This window comes from Patella vulgata, chromosome 4, assembly GCF_932274485.2.
Source record: "Patella vulgata chromosome 4, xgPatVulg1.2, whole genome shotgun sequence".
Lineage (NCBI taxonomy): Eukaryota > Metazoa > Mollusca > Gastropoda > Patellidae > Patella > Patella vulgata.
This window is the reverse complement of record NC_065882.2, coordinates 52,577,924-52,596,363: the sequence shown is the minus strand read 5'-3', so window position 1 is coordinate 52,596,363 and position 18,440 is coordinate 52,577,924. Positions and strand designations below refer to the sequence as shown.

Genomic DNA, 18,440 nt, shown 5'->3' with positions numbered 1-18,440 from the left:
CTGCAAGGCATTGATAATAATAAAATGTCCACTTAATATCGTCCACTGAGGTCAGTGCGATCTCTAAGATTAAAGCTGCAGTTTTCTTAAGGCAAATTATTTAATTTTCTACTTGTATTGTCTGCTGCGGAAACACCGCTGTCGGAAACGGTCTTGTATAATCTGCGGGCAACCGCGCCTTCTAATGAATTAGTTATTGAATCGACACGTTTAGTTTTATGTCAAAATCCATGCTTCATTTTTTAAAACTAAAGCAATATTCAAATTGTCCAATATTCAAATTGACTCGATTGTGGCAATCACCGGAAATACAAATGTCAGAAAAACAGTCTCACGTTTTTGGTAGAAGACTCATTTATTTTCGTCTATATATCTAGTTAATATATTATTTACGTGTACCAGGTCTTCTTTCATACACTGCTAACAATTTTACGGCCGTTAAATTACACACATCCTATGTAATATTACATAAATGGCTGTTATTAACGATAATTTTGTCCATGTAAATAGTGGCGTGCTCTGTGAAAACATATCATTGCTGGCAGGAAGGCATTTATAATAGATGATAAACTGAATATCGATTCTTGTAGCTGTCATTTCCTTAATAGCACCTTCAAGAATTCTGGTAGAGAGGTTAGACATTTCTCTTCATAAAGTAAATCCATGGATATCACTTACATTTATAAGGATTGAAGACGCTAATAAATTTCATTTCGTTTGACGTAATCATGAATGCAAAGAGTATAGAAGCCTGTTGCGGTCATTTTTGAAATCTCGATGCGAGAAGTCGCGAACACGAGGAAACAGGTACATTATAACTTCTCGAAAAGCAAAAAATATGACCGATTCTGCTGTGTATAGATTCTGCTATATCTGAAGAATTAAACTACATCAGACATAAATATAAATAGATATAAAATTTACACATAGTGTCTATGAGCCGACGAAACCTGTTAAAGATTCCGAAAAATACTGTCAGCGTTATGGCTCTTAATCCCTATAATCCGATTGACTTGAAATCTATACAGCGCGTTTATGTTTATAAAATGAAGAAACTTAAAATTACTTTCGGTTATTACCTTTGATCAGTTTTATAAAATTTGTAGACCACTTACTAGTGACTAAAAGTTATTTTTCGATTCACGGTTATTTTCATGAGACGAAGAAGAATATTTATTTTCAACGATTTCCGATACTGAACAGTTTAAATTGCCATCGGAATGGTCGAATTATCGGTGCATAATTTAAAAGAAATTGGCACTAAGAATATTGTCAAGTAACGAAATGTGGTGATAATTAATATGGTTTGCATTTGCAATAATGGTATATTTAGGCATACATAAAAAATTGAATTTCTGAGGCGAGATAACGAGAAGTCGATATTATGAAATGGTCGCAACTGGCTTCCATACAAGAGGTATTGAGGGGATTTGTCTGTTTTTTTCCCCAGCTTGTCCATTAACTTTAGCACTTCAATCATATTATATTATCCGATGTATTCCAACAAATTTTCATGTCAAAACATGCTGGCGGTATTTCGGGAATATGACAAAAACACTAATTCCAAGCTATACTCGTATAGAAAAAAAACTCCAAAAATCTCTAACCTGCATTTCTGCAACTGTATTGATGGTATAAATCTAAAAAACGATGTTGTTTAAATTCGCCTGAAATAACTTGTAATCTGCCATCAATGCTAATTTCAGACTGTTCCTAATTCTGCAAAATAAAAACACGTGAACACCAAAGGCTAATTCAAAGCTGCAGATTTTCTCATAATCGATTAATAATCATGCAGCGACCAAAGAAACTTTATATATATTGGTTATGACCGATTGATGGAATTTATGAACAGGAACTGTTGTGCATTATATACTGCAATATTAAAACCACCGAATCCCGTAAAATTTCATTAAATGCTTATCATGAATGTGTGAAACATGTTATCTTTCAAAACAACCACGTCTAGTTACGTTAAAAGTAACTATAATAAACCTTCCAGACCGAGCTCAAAGAATATATGGATAACCATATACAACAAAAAAAGTAAGACACCTGGTACGATAATTTGTTCTTTTTATTATTCAATATGGAAAGGGGCTGGGAGGGGGGGGGGGGTCAAACGCGTGCGATTTAGATCCCAATGCCTGACCTACCTCGCTGGTTTTCTCCTGGTCCTCCGATTTCATCAAACTACTCAATCATTGAAATCAAGTTGTACCTTATGTTGGTACCGAACTGACAAAGATTGTGTCGCGTGGACGTTAAAGGCGCGTATACTAATGTAATATGAATGTACATAAACTGATTTACATTCAGTTGTTTCTATTTTTACTCTAATTTCAAATTAGTTATGTTCGGCGAAATCGAATGGCAATCTCTAGTATAATTATTCCAGTCTACACCGATAGTATTTATTACGCATGCCCTCCAGATAAGAATATGGCGTCACTGATTGACATGACCTTTGGAATATGTCTAGCCTGATTCTTCGAGTCCCTTGTTACAAATGGCGCTGAAACGGCCAATGGTAAAATGTTTATTTTATCTTAAATATTGGATATCAGAGACGTATCTTTTCCCGGTAAGATCACAACATCAATGTTAAATTTAAATTGACAAAATAATAGTTCGTGTTTTCAATGTCGAATACCTTGGATGATATTGAGTTAGAGACTTAGCTACTTTAAGCCCCGTGTCGCTTTCATACCATAATATAGTTTTGTAATTACTGAACTCAGCTGGTGGTCGCAAATAATTAGGGGAGGGTCAAAGTGACTGGAATTTATATACCATCGACCACCAATGTATTAGAGATAATTACGGGTTGATTTTCTTTGAAAGATGTTATACTTTAAAGTCTAAAAACTGACATTTGACATTAATTGTGGGCACATCTATTTTGTTTTATGTTCTTCTCGGGCGTTCAAATTGTGCTTTGATAGCCAACCTAATTTTAAATCTACATTACAATCTAGTTAACATTTAGTTTTAAATCCGCAGTGCACATCGTACATCTTGACTAGAATAATTAAGGTTCCCTTTTAAGAAAAAATCTTAAGAATATGCGTACCTGTAAAAAAACAAAGGTAAATATGTGTAAACAATAAATAACTTTAACTTTTCACATAACTATCAAAACATAAGCACCCACACGATAAACCCCTACCACACCTTCCACAATATGAGACTGGCAGACTTTCTGTCAATATATGCTCAAGGATGAAACAACACCTATCGTGCATTTATTTAAAAAGTGCTTAATTCATTTCCCTGCCTTGGATATTACGATGATACAATACGGCTATTGATCTTTCAACAATACGCACTTTATGCAGCGTGTTCAAACTATGATTAGACTAAGCACACTTGAGATAAAGAAATTGGAAGACGCCGTAACAGAGTTAATCGTTGGCCATGGGTGAGGTTTGTTAATTATCAGAATACTCTTGTCGGGCTAACGGACAGTTAGGCTACCAGTGTTAGTTTAAAATATCTATTTAAAAATAGTAAATTAAAATTCAACCACAATTTTCGAAGTCTTAATGCTGCATTCCCGTGTACAAACTAGGTGATTTGATAATATATTTGGACTAAAAATATATTCAAATTAATTAATTTATCAACAATTTGCTCTAAATCTCTCTCAAAACACAGTATTCTCGAGGAAATACCCCAAGCTTTACAAAGGACAATTCATTGCATGTAAAAGACGATGTTGTCTTTCATCACTGTCCATTTACCGTAAATATCGAATCCTAAGTAAATTCTGGGATTATGCCCTGCCCTCAGAATAATGTTGTATGTTTAAATCTGTCTCTTTTTCCACGTCCGCTTACAATCATATTATCAACATATACATTAGGCGCTCCCTAATGAAAAGAGGTCAGACAGTGTGCGCGTGCAACCTTTAGCGTCACTCGAGCAGACAGCCCTAATCGTCAGACTGCCAATTAGTGACACCCTTACATTTTTGTATTGTGCGCGCTCCGTGGTTGTTTTTCGGGGAATCCAGTACTTTTCTAGTAAGATTGGGTGTCTACGTTCCATATATACCAAAATTGTCATACTTTTATTGGAAATAACCACCCGATAAATACTTTTGTGGGAATGTATCTTTAAAAGACATTTTACTCTAATAGCAAGTAAATCCACGGATGTACCACGGCGCCATGTTGTCTGTTGAACAAATTATTACCTGACTAATATCATAAATAATAACCCTTTGCTGATCGGATAAATACTTGAATACCTTGTAATTGTCTTTAGTCATGTCACTCAGTTCACGTTGTCATGACTAAATTATTCTAATACAATCTCAATACTGTGTTTAAAACATAATCACTTTGCATACCTTATTTTTATTCAAAAGCAGAACACGGAAAGTAAAAACTTTTAAGTTTTGATAATTGATCACTAATATTAACATATTTGAGATTGTTACTGAGTAATCTTTGCGTACCTTATTTCTATATTTAAAAGCAGAATAAATAAATAAACACTTTTAAGTTATGATTATTAATCAATAGTATTAACATATTTGGGATTGTTATTTAGATAGTGTGCTGTAAAGTACGTACGTGACCGATTGAACGAGCATATATGCCCAAACCGCATTGGGGTTTTTTCTTTGTTAGAAACTTTTATAATGTTGTTTCTTTTGCACGTCTAGAATGATCTATATGATTTCGAATTTGAAATATTAGTCACTACAAATTAAATTATAGTTGATTAATCATAGTGAATGGTTATATTACTACAGACACAAGACAGGTAATAAATTTTCAAATCAGTAACCGCAAATCTTAAGTGATTACCAATTCCTGCACCCAATGGGCATGCAAATAATCGTTTTTTGATACACTTGATATTCAAGTAAAGTATAAAAAGCGTTGTATGTTGCATGACAAAAATGCGAGGAAAAGAAACGATACCTAAATAAAAGCCATCAGTTTAGATTGCGAATGATGGAACAACGATAGCTATGCTTCTTAAAAACTTTAATTTACGAAATTAGATTTTGTTTTAGTCACCTTAACTGAAAGATGACCCACGCGTACTTTTGTCTTTTGCTTAAATATTTCATATTATTAACAAAAAAGTTGTTGCAGTTTATGACGTCTCATGTACTTTATTGCATTCGTCATTTCATTTTAATTGGTTGATAGCGAAATTCTATTCTTAGCTATATTGGCCATCAGTTGTAATGGTCATTTCATAATCGATATATACAAAATATAATTTTAAATCGATTGACAATACATTTTAAGCAATCTGGGTGTTTTTGGCCAGTTTATCGTCATTTAAATAAATGCCTTACTGTTTGGAAACAGGGTCCATGAGAACAAATGGCAATGACGAATAGATTGTAATTACCGTGGCACGATATTTGAACGGAAATTTTATCGAGCAATTTCCTTGTGCGGTTCTGGGTTCCAAATGATCATCCTCCGAAATTGCATGCCCTTTTATATTTACAACTATAGATGAATTGGTGTTATGTATAATATGCAATTAAATCTTACATTCCAAATATAGATATATATTGTGAGGAATGAACGAGTATACGCTGGTTATTATAGATAATCTTGAAGGTCAATATCGGCGTACATATTCAAAAAGACATTTATTCACCATCCAGATCTACAATAAGACACGTGCGCTCATAGATTTATTGTCCCTTCAAATTGGAGACCTAGTTTTAACTAGTGGAAATAATTGGTTCAATTTAATATTTACAAAGCAGTCGAGACAGTCGATTGGAACTATGGTGAACATCGACAAATAGCAATCAACTTACACCGCTTACATCAAAGAGCAAGTTTAATACAGAACTGCTCCAGGAACAATAGAACAGTACAGCAGTCTAGAAATCGGTAGATTATAAAAATGTGTTAATGTGGAATTGATTAATATGGAATTGGTCACAGTGCATCGCAGATTATTTGCATTGCAGACATTTTCGATTATTATTTTCATTGATTAAAAGTTGCGAAAATGCTTTAGTACGAAGGAATTAAATACAATTGTTAACGAAGACTTGGATTTCATATAACTTATGAAAACTGTATTCAGGTGCAGTTTAGATTTTTAAAATTGAAATGCACTCTACAGCGCCCCACACAACAAAATCCATGCCCATTTTATCACTGTATGGTCGCATCTTTAAGGACAGCACCGCTTTGAAACTAAATCAAACAACTAAGAAAAGCCCATGAATTGTCTGGTCTGGGCGAATTTGTTTCTTTAAATTAATAAAAAGATTGTACCTCATTGTTTAATCGCGAAGGAAAGTTGAGATTTTTTCTTTTCCTTTAATAAAACAAAATTCTGTGAATTGGATTTACTGAAAAGAATATTTGTCAATTAGGAAGGGAGATTTTACAAAAAACCTATTCCTTGAGACGTCGAACGAGTATAATTTCTAGTGAAAATTAAACAAGATGATGTCGTATTTCCTTCATAATTCAATATGGAGAAATATGATAAAATAAGTGTCTTGTTTGAACGACCTGTATCGTTTAGACAAGTCCAGATAAAATCATCATTATTAAAGCTGTATAAATAAACTGTACGTTATGAGAATGTTTATCAAGATTCACACATATCCTCTCCAGGGGATCTCTTGAAATTATTTGCACAAGTTAAACTATAGATGGAAAGCCTTTGCACGAAATGTGCAATCGATATCTTAAAGTGGATATATCGGCAGACTGTGATGGATTGGTTAGATCTTATAAAATTCATCTTCCTCAGTATTGATTAACAATTAGGTATGACTACAAATAATAACTTTTTTATGGCCATCGATGGTCACTGCTAGTTTTTATAACACCTTTGTTGATTTGTTAATGATAGATACCTTATTAAATCTATCAAATATAATATACTTTATTCCAACTAGTTATTTACGGACCTACTTATAAGAGGTTTCAAACGGGTTACTTGCCCCTAAATTTGATTATCTCCCTTATATAAATACGGATGCATTAGACTCCAGAGCCGGAAACACACTTCTACGTGTAGAATTTCCAATAGATTGGCAGTAAATAAGAATTACCAAATGGCTTAACTAAAAATGTTGACGAGAATAATCTGACCTCTTGAGATTAATTAAATAACCTACATGCCAAAATAATCTAAAATTTTCCCATGGCATAAAACTCTGATCTGAATTTAATGGTGTACTAATAAAAGACATAACAACAGTAAGGGGGTGGGGGTAATGTATATGATTTTACGGAAACATATTGGTTCGTGATTAGGGTAAATATCATGTATCGGTTTGAAAATAGCTTTTATTCGGCTAGAAACATTCATCTGTTTCTATATGTGCAACATATTTAAAATTAGAATATATATTCGTTTTTACGCACACATGGAAATGTGGTCGTATATGGCCATCGCCTCCGTACGCCCGTCAGTCGGTCCATCGTCCACAATTTCAATTATATCATCATTTTGAAATTTATGTATTATGCTGTTTACATTAGTGAGACCAAAATCCTATTGAATTTCAACAATTTCTAATAAGTTTTAGAGTTATGGCCCTTGTTTCACTTGTGAACGCTCTAAGGTCTAAAGTCATCATCCGATCTGTATTAAATTTACAGGCATTAGTAAAACGAAGAAGGCTATTGATTTTTAGCAATTTCCATTAATAACTTCTAGAGTTATGGCCCTTGTTTATGAACCATGTAAACGTTCTATCGACAAGAGTTATCACCCGACATCCTATCTGTATGACATTTATAGGCATTATTTGAATCAGTAAAACAAAAGAAGCCTATTGAATTTCAACAATTTCCGTCAATTTTTCGACAACCCTTCGCACGATTTAGCTGTTGTTATATGGTTTGTTACATATTTTTTGAAATATTTTTCTAATTTGTACACTTTTTACTATCGCGATGTTCTTCTAGGAAGCGTGCTTCATTTATCAGCAGACAATTGTATTCGAAATGGTTATATCTTCGAAACCACACAGTACAACACCCATGTACGCTTTCTCGTCCCAGCCGTGCATATCAGTATATATAATTTGATTAGTCAAGAAAGTCACGAGAACCGATCGCAGACTTGAAAAAATATATATGACAGATGGTAATGTAGTACATCATATAAAATATAAAAGGAAACATTTGATTTTAATCAGATTTTAATCGTGAAACAACTCTAGTGGCGAGCGTTATCAAAACATTACCTTATAATACCCCCGTAAGACCGGGTGGCGTCCTTACTGCGCTGCCACGGCGATGGAAAATGGTTACATAACGCGTCAAGACCGCCAAAAGCGTGGTAAAAGCGTGGTGGAAACAGCAGATATCGTGCCGTGGTTGCCAGTGATCGCCCAGTCACGGCGTTTGTTTTGAGCATGTTCAAAGCAAACGCCAATGTTCTGCGATCTGACACGGAAAGCTGTGAGGAGGCGACTTTTTTCAAGTTTGTATTTCAATTTAACTTTTTTCAGGTGTTCGGTCGTCAACCGCAATTGATATAAATCGATTAACTGGTGAACAGAGACTACTAGAGAAACTGATGGTGAACTATGATCCAAATACAAGACCGGTTTTTGACGCTGCCCAACCTGTCGTTATAAAATTGGGTGTTACTCTTACACAAGTCTTAGATGTAGTAAGCAACCTTTTGTTTCTTTTTTGTGAAGGAAAGGCGGGGAGTGGGATTATATTTTTCGTTGTGCCTCGTTATTGACAAATGTCTTTATGGCAATATCAGTGTTACAAAATACATTTGTTTGCCATGCTTTTATCCGTGAAATCACAAAATTTAAATGGCAAAATTTAAAAAAAAACAAAAAAAAACAATAAGGAATGCCACTGAATCTGTTTTTCCGCATATGCAAAGATACTGTTTCGAAACATTAAAATGTATACTGCACTGTATTTTGTTTTTATAATTTATCTTTAAATTGCATTGTTGGCGTTTCATAAATAACTTTTGGATTATAGTTCAATAAGTACATGTATTTAAAATGAATACATATCTTTTTAAGTCTTTTTGAGTTTTCATTTAATGTGCATGATGATTGCCTTATGTTTCAAAAACTCCTAATAGATTAAATGATTGTGCAAGATTCCATTAATATTGTACAGTACATTAATAATGGTGAATATTGTCTTGATTATTATTACAGGATGAGAAGAATCAGGTTTTATCTACTAATGTTTGGTTAGATCAGGTAAGTACGGAAGCTCAAATACGAACCATTTTTTTTTTTTTTTTTTTTTTAATTTTCCTATGTTTATTTTTAATTTTCCTATGTTTATTTTCAATTTTGAAAAATAATTTCTAATTTCTATTTTTAATTTTCGATTTTGTTGATTGATTTTCAATTTGTAAGACAAATATAGATTTTTAGATACAAATGTTAATTTTAGTGTACACATGTCGAAATACGACAACGAATGAAGAAATAAGACCATAATCAACTCTCAATGGCATCGCTAGCCTGCAATGTTTATTGGATTAGGTTCCGATTTCCTGTTCGACTTCCATTCATAATTAAATCAAGAAATGGATCATCGAGACTATGTTTTTTATCGTACTGACTTTAGTAATGATGATTGAGACTAGGTTGAAAATTCAATCGCTAAAATTTCGGTTCAGAGTGGATCAATTTGACTAAATTTTCAACAAATTCCCTTTACATTATCTAGTTTTTAACTATTATAGTGAGAACTACCAGCTCTTTATCTAATCTCCAATAATGTATCTTTAAATGTGCCAGAATGTAATTTACATTTCTGAAAAGGTAAATGAAATTTCTTTTCGGTGGTATTCTGTGTGATATCTGGAAAGTCGTAGTATGATCCGTATTTTGACATTTAAGACCCCACTTTTAATAGAGTTTAATATCGTACAACTTTTCAAGTTATTTTCTGGCACATTTATATTTATATACCTTGAAAAACCAATCTTAATAAGAAATTCTCGATATCTGTTTATATACTGCTGGCACATTTATAATTACACATCTTGATAGAAGCTTAAATTTGAATGGCACTAACTTGTATTAAATCAGGTTGTGATGGGGGGGGGGGGTATTTAAGGTCAAAGTACTTGCCATAACAAGAAATACATGATATCGGGATGCATACATTTCCAAAATTGTAAAATATTTTCTGACATATTCATGTTTACGTACCTTGTTAAAGTGGATATAATTTCTATTTAGTGAGGGGGTGGGGGGAATTTAAAAGTCAAAATACGCATATTAATACGAAATTCCAGTTATCGTATAATGCTTCACCGAAAAGTATTTGTATATCACTCTTTAAATATACAAGTGTTATCTATTTTACTGGCGCATTCATGATTACATGATTTAGAAGAGATAGAAGATTTCGTTTGTCCAAAGAAATATGTCGCTATCAAAAAATAACCTAATTACTAATTACTACTTTCAATTTATCTTATTTAATGCTAGATCAGATTAACGAATATAATATATATAGAAACATAACACGCACGTGATTTTACTAAAGTCACGGCCATCGAGCGATTGTTCTTATTGTATACTAGCAGGATACCCGGCTTCGCTCGGGGGTCATAACTCCGAAACCGGAAGTGGTAGACTAACGCCACCTGGCCTATGTTACTCCCCGGTCCGAGCTACCCCTATACCCCAAATTTCAGACTCGGGGCAGACCTAGTGTAGCCGCCAACCCCGAACAGACAGACAGACAAACGGACAGACAAACGACAGTCACAAATATTAGTATAAATATGCTTGCTCGATTCTCCTTTTATGTATTGTGACTTATTGTATGCTAGGTTGATTTCGGCTCATGTCGTCATAATGTTCCTGTTCGATGAATTTCGAGAAATGTTTTTGCAGAAACTTATTGCCAGATTTCTATTTGACGATTTGTATTTGGAAATTTGTTGTTCGAGATTTGTTTTTCGTTGTGTGTCTATGATGAAATATAAATGTAGATTATTATTTTATTTTTTTTGATTACTCAAATAAATGTTATCTTTATATTAAAATACAATTAAATTAAACAAAAATACATTTTACAACACAAATGTCTTATTTGTAAAACAAATATTGATTTTAAGATACAAATGTTAATTTGAGAGTACAAATGTTAATTTGAGAGTACAAATGTTAATTTGAGAGTACAAATGTTAATTTGAGAGTACAAATGTCGAAGTACAAATTATGAAGAAATAAGAATTAAGGACTATGAATTAAGAACTATTAAAGAACTAAGAACACTGCATAAAGAGCTGTTTGGTCTTCCATACTGGGCTTCAACCGCCACCCATCTTGTTGTTCTTGAAAAAAGCCCAAGAATCCACTAATTCACGTACGAGCAACATAAAATTTGTTCCTTGGACTATTTCACATCAATTGACGGGGGGGGGGGGCTTTGATTTGACGTCACTATTCCAAAATTGCTGCGATGACGTCATACTCAATCCCTGGTCCAAATTACACTATTAATTGTATTATTTTTTATCGAATATGTATCGGCAATACATACACGGTTTGTACTAAACCCCAACCTCATTAAACTGGGGAATGCTTTCATTGTCATTTGCCAAACAAAACAAGAACTGACACTTCATAGACTGTGTTTGTCAACGTAAATATTGTAACGTATATGTTACATCCTTGTCTGGAACTAGACTAAACAAGAATAAAAGCATTGGTGGAAGGATAATACATTTAGAGAAAAAACAAATAACATGACGCCATTCTATCGATAATATTTTTTTTTATAAAAATTGTACAGAAAAATAGTGTACAGTAAATTAATCAACTCAACTCGCTTTAGTTAAACAATCAATTTAAACTTAATCTGTTGTTATGCAATAGGTGCATATATAACCACTCTACGGAATGATATGGAACGTTGATTCAATCCATTTTTTTACCGTTGCTATATAGTCACAGGAAGCGTAAATCCGACTTCATCTGTCAGAATCAAGCCTGTTTCGCCAACTTAACGAATATGGTTAAATTGTTCAACAACCGTCCTCTTTGTGACCTTTTAAGTACGCTAATTTATAATTTTGTTCAAAGAAAATGTTATTTTATTTTCCCCAAAGGTTTCATTAACTAAATTAATGACCTGACTCTAAATGAGAAATTGCAAGTAAAAGTAAACGTTGGTTAGTTTTTCATCAAGGGACTTGGCAGTTACACGTTTTATATGCTGTCGCTGTGATAGGTTATGAATTAAGCGAAGTAAACCATGCTATCATCGTATGATATGTATATGGTGATGATCCATAATAAATCATTCCGTGTCTTTCGATACATGTTTCACATAATCAATAGCATAACGAAGATGCTTCTGGCATTCCATAATAAATTTGACCGTATCCTTCGTGTAAAAGATAAACATCATAAACACGTTTCGTAAATCACGGAAACAGGCATTCTCTAAAAATAAAAGTATTTGGGGGGCTTACGAATCAAAGATAATAGACAACACCCAAGAAATTGTAAAAATGGTATCCGATATACCAAAATATTGTCAAACATTTTACGGTAATAGATATAGTCAATGTTGAGGTGTACCGAATATGTCTGTGTCAACACAGAATGAATTAACCATTAGAATATGTATTTAAAAATCACTAATTGAAGTAACACATAAGATCAAATCAACTCAATACTTTATTTTTTTTATCTAAGGGACTTAGCACTTTTAATAGTAAAGATAAACCTGTGCAAAAGAAACACAAACTATATCGACACTAAGCAACAAACAAAATCAAATCAAGTGAATGGATCCGGGTGCGTCCGGATTGGGGGTGTTTATAGTATTCTAGAACTTATAGGTATAATATATATTTTATATTCTCTGTTGTCTTACTCCGTTTTTCAAATGACATAGCCAGACACTAATCTATTGGTACTGTGTAAACTATCAGACAATGTCTTATTCTATAGCTAATTCTATAGTTAATTGTCTCTTTCCTTCTTGTAATGACAGTTTGACAATTTTGTTGTGTCCATTGAAATGAGATTCATGTGTTATGTTATATAGCGTACTGATAAAACAGTTATATTCTTGTTCCATCATCAGTATAGTTCAGTACCTTTGATGTTCATACAATGCTCATTACTGAACTAATTCACCTTACTTTAATCAATTTGCACTAAGTATTTATCTGGTTCGTATAATCATAAATCGTGATTGAAGTGCTAATTGTGGACAATTATATACTACGCACATTATATTTGTTTTGCCGATATTCAAAGTCTCTTATGATATCCATAATATCTGAGATATTAATGATGCACGTTTTCCGTTTTTGCGACTATTTTTGTTTTACGTCACTACCCATGAAATCGGGGTATTAAGGAACATGCCTGTAGCACGTTACTATGTCTTGTTTAATGGTCCGAGTGTTTTTACAATATATTACGCAATGTCTTAAGCTCGAGATCATGATGCATTTTAACGTCCACTGGACAAAAATTAGGTCATTTCGGGACTAACACATGGTTCATTTTTTTATTTCAATAATTCGTTTGCACACAGTGGTCTTTAGCAGTGGGAGGAAACGCAGGACCTGGAGAAAACACACGAGGTTGGACAGGCAGCCCTACTCCTTGTCACGTACAAACGGGGATTCGAATGGCTTTATGGGGAAATGCGTGTTAAATTATGATGAATACGTCAATAATGTTGATTTGTTTTCTTGGTTCCTTTCTTTATTATTTGACGATTGGCACTTATTGATCACGAAGGTTTTTTTGTTAATAAAATATTATTAAAAGAAAACGGGGATTTTCTTTCTTAGTCAATTTCTTTTTAAACAAATGTTACGATGTCACTAAATTGAAAATTTAGAAAAAATGAAAGCAATAATTGAAGACGTTATTGATAGAAAATATCGACATATAAGAGCGTTATATTTAATGACTCACTAACATCGTTTAGAATAACCCGAAGGCAATAATACATGATTGTGTATAAATGCAAATTTTTGGAAAGAATAGAAAGATTTTCACAGCTATATAATATTAATGTAGGCTGATGGATATTGAGCATATAAAGAAACGCAACATTTATTGGCTACTTAGTTTCCGATACAAATTATTTGAAATTAAACCGGATCCTTCTGAATGTCTATCGCACTACGTTCCTAGAAAGCAACATTATATCCATAGATCTAGGTGTACGTACTAGCATATAAAATTGGTGCTCGGTTTTATAAAGGATAATTTCCGGAAAATATCTGATTACTTTCCGCCAATTATTGGTTATTTTCACCCAAAATGCCCCATTACATACCCCTCCCCCCGCCCCCCCCCACTCATAAACCCTTGCAAAACCAACATGCCCCAGGTCTAATACGCGTAGTAGAGTCATTGATCCACTTCCTACCAGTAACAACTCGACGCCGTATGTATTACCAATTTGTAATAATCATCTTGGATACAACGCCCCTTTCCAACCTAATAGTTTTTACTATTTGCCTTGTTGTTCAACGAGATAGAAATGTCACAGCCACTATCTAATGTATAGGCAGCCCGTGTTTGAATTCACAGAGACCATGGACTGAAATTATTCAAGTGAATGAAATAATTGTCAAAGATCAATTTGACCGTTAAAATAAGTGTGAGAATTGCAGAGACCATGAAAGAACAAAACATTAAACTTCCCAATGCCACCTCAATATTCCGTCTTAAAGATAAAAAAAACTTATATATTTTCAGGAATGGTTTGATGAGAAACTGACGTGGAACAAGGAGGAATTTAATAACATTAGTATTATAAGAATCCCTTGTAAATTATTATGGCTTCCGGATATTGTTCTATATAACAGGTATAAACTAATACCTTTGGTCAATATTTAACCAGCATACCATTTTCTATACAAAATATCTCTGTAATTAGAACAGTAATAAAAGATGTGTAATGGCCTACATTTGAAAACATTGCAAAATGGAGGTTTTCAAATAATCCTAGTTGATCCTTTATAAAGTATTCTCCTTCGGTTGGATTTACTTTGTCTTGTAGTAACGGCAGATCAATAAGAGATGAACTTGATATCTCGGCTTATATTGTTAAATAACAGTAGGACATTAAACCCCATTTCATTTCATGTATACTGTTAAAGTGAACGAAAATGTCCAAGTATTACAATTTAAAGCTGAAAAAAAATAATATTACGTTTTCGATGATAAGCGCCAGCGCCACTCATAGTCTTTTATTAAATGTTTTTTTTATTAAATTTTATTAAATTATGTTTATGGGTATTCTATCAAGTTGGTCCTCGCTGTTGATTGTCCTCGGAAGAAAAAAAAATAAAGAAAAACACAATTCAAGCAACACTGATTGCACTGATCGCTGATTTTTCAGGACGGAAAATTGATAGATTATCTATTGATAAAAGATGATTTTCTGATGAAGAATTATTTCCGGACCTGACAAATACTTTGAGAGGATGGTGGTCCTATCTATAGATCAACATGTCGGTTAATGTTCTCATCAAGACCTCATTATTTTTATTTTTATTTATTTCAGCGTTGATAATCATAACAAAGGTTACATGAAAAGTCTGGCGATGGTTGAATCCGACGGCAAAGTATTCTGGCCTCCGATAGTACGTATGCGCAGTTCTTGTAAGATGGATATCACGTACTTTCCGTTTGATGACCAGGTCTGTAAATTGAAACTAGGATCATGGGCTTATGATGGATTCCAGGTGGACGTGTCTAATCGAACAACCGACATGGACCTTGAGAATTATGTTGATAATGGCGAATGGACTTTGATCAACACAAAAGTTGTGCGAAATGTAATTTATTATCCATGTTGTAAGGAGCCGTTCCCCGACGTCACGTTTTATCTCCATATACGCAGAAGAGTTCTATATTATTTTTTCAATGTGATTATTCCGTGTATTTTGTTGTCCAGTCTTTCAATGACTGGGTTTCTCTTGCCACCAGATTCTGGAGAAAAAATAACACTCGGTTTAACCGTGTTGTTGGCTTTCTCAGTCTTTATGCTGCTGGTTGCTGAAAACATGCCACCTACGTCAGAATATATTCCACTTATTGGTAAGTCAGTCATATTTTAATTCACTTAAAAATGCATTATGAAAGATATAATCAAATAGCTGGTTCAATAATAGATAACTAAAAATTAAATATATTGAATATTTCAGTCAAATTACTTTATTCTGGGCAAAGTTATGAATGTTTGAAGTTTTGACAAAAACAGCTTACATAGTCTCGTACCATCGCCATACCACTATAATAAACGAAGTCTCGATTTTTAGGGGTAGTGGGGCTTTTGGTCTAGTGCAGTGAAGACCAGTGATGTGTATTCTATTGCGTTGCGTGGTTGCGTGTGTATCTGTAGTAGCGTGGTGCGGGGGCAATCTTAAGTTCCCCAGACGGCACAAACTCTAACTACGGTACTGAATCAATTTATCCTACAGGGCCTAGTATTATTTTCAAGTCTTTAAATAGTTTTAACAACCCATTGTTGTGCCGAGGAGCAAGTTTGACTCATAGCAGTCCACAATGGCAATTTAAAAGTAAGCCTTCTTTAATGAGGATTTTTTTAGCACCAAAGACACTTCTTCAATCAAGGTTACAAATACCCAATGCCAACTTGAATTAAAAGCCCACTCGAGACATACTTCAGATAAATACCCTACTTATGATCTGGCTAATGTTCTTTCAATTTTATTTTCTAGGAATTTATCTTACAGTGATCATGGCAATGAGTGCCCTGTCTGTCGCCTTGTCAGTGTTTGTTCTGAATTGTCACCATAAAGGAGTTTTGCTTCACCGACCACCACGATTTGTGAAAATGTCCTGTTTGATTTTGGGGAAACTAATGTGCGTTCGCCTGAACTATATAAACAAAATGGATGCTTTTAAAGACCTGACTCGACCAATGGGAGAGAGCGAAAATTTAATTGAATCCGGCAAAATTGAAAACAATAACCCAAGTGATCGATCTCGTGTTGACCTTAATATCAATGGACTCGTTGATACAGGTCAGAGATCAAGACAAACTGTAGGCTCGGGGACAAATGGTCTCCAGACACAAAATACCGAGCTCGAACGAGAAATTTTAAAATATTTAAAATTTGTACTGGAATCGTACGAACGGGGACGTAGTGAACGGTTGGCCGTTGTGGAATGGCAGGAGATCGCCAGAGTCATGGACAAATTCTTTTTCATTATTTTCATAACAATTACGTCTGTGTCCACGTTAGTGTTGTTGATAATTAGTCCCATGACAAAAATTACATCCATACCTTATGACTAATTGAATAATGTATACAATTTATTACGTCCTTTTGTGTGTACGAGGCGGGTGTTGTTAATATCCACGGAAGTAAATACTCTGAAGTATAAACAATAATGCCAGTTCAAAGACAAAAATGATATTAAAGATAATGTGCAGAATGGTGTATTGAAATGTTCAGATTTAACGCGTTTATTATTTGCCAATGTGGAACTAAGCAAAAGCAGAATATATAACCGAAATATCTGATCATTTTTAGTTTTCCACAACAGGATGGTGAAATGTTATATGTACTATCGAATCAATCTTGTCATTTCACATGCAGCAAATTATGTATTCAGCCCAAATTTTTAAGTGTCCATTGATGTGATTTACTTGATGTCTATAATTTCATTGTTCTCCCACTACTTTTGTTGATCATATGCAACAGTCCTTTTATAGATTGCAATCCAATAAAGAAGACTGTTCGTTACCTTCATTTGTCTTTATTAACTGTAAGGATAGATTTATTATTAAATTTTACGTTATTTAAGTTTCAATATCGATTGCGAAATGTGTGTCCTAATGTTAATGTTACAGTTTTCAAATCAAGGTTAAGACATTTTATGTTCTATAGATTAAATGGGTAAATAAGATATTTATTTGTTTCTGGTTTATTCATTTGAGAAATATTGTAGGTTAGAGTAGCGTAATTGCTTCATGTTTTTGAATGTTACTGTGTTTAAATGGATTTATTTATAAATAAACATGGTTAGTGTATACGTGCCCCCCCCCTCCTTTGTAAATATATTCATATAATAAAAAAAACCCAGAAATATAATAATATATATATGTTGTTTTTGATACGCCGGCAAAGACGTTTAATATGAACTTAATAATAGGTCGCCATTGCTAAGGTTACACACACTCGTACCGTTAAAAATAATAATTACGATATCTTATCCTAGGTTTCGACTGTCGTGCGATGCGTTACGATAGGATTGTCCCTATTGAGTCCACGACCTGGTACGTGCAGATACGTTTCGAAACGATCAACACGATTGCTACGACTGGCCTCAATATATGACAAGACCTGATAGGATCACCACGATTAAAAACACGATTTCAATCGTAGCGCGAATCGTGATAGTGGGAACCTAGCATTAGTTTTCAAATGACCAGGTTAACGTTATTACCATCCTATTT

The 18,440-nt window shown here is 33.7% G+C and overlaps 1 protein-coding gene across 1 annotated transcript; it reads left to right on the top strand.

The window, feature by feature from the left end:
• The first annotated feature begins 8,483 nt into the window (after positions 1–8,483).
• On the top strand, positions 8,484–18,028 carry LOC126818779 (acetylcholine receptor subunit alpha-type acr-16). Its single transcript, XM_050546342.1, has 5 exons — positions 8,484–8,634; positions 9,155–9,199; positions 14,705–14,814; positions 15,516–16,051; positions 16,696–18,028. The coding sequence occupies exons 1-5, from the start codon at positions 8,539–8,541 to the stop codon at positions 17,274–17,276; spliced, it is 1,368 nt and encodes a 455-aa protein (XP_050402299.1). The 5' UTR covers positions 8,484–8,538; the 3' UTR covers positions 17,277–18,028.
• Positions 18,029–18,440: the final 412 nt, after the last annotated feature.

Bases quoted from the DNA above. Each gene is read 5' to 3' on its own strand.
- LOC126818779 (XM_050546342.1), top strand. From the start codon at position 8,539: ATGGTGAACTATGATCCAAATACAAGACCGGTTTTTGACGCTGCCCAA. The intron at 8,635-9,154 runs GTAAGCAACCTT...TTATTATTACAG, and splicing joins TTACACAAGTCTTAGATGTA to GATGAGAAGAATCAGGTTTT. The intron at 16,052-16,695 runs GTAAGTCAGTCA...TTTATTTTCTAG, and splicing joins AGAATATATTCCACTTATTG to GAATTTATCTTACAGTGATC.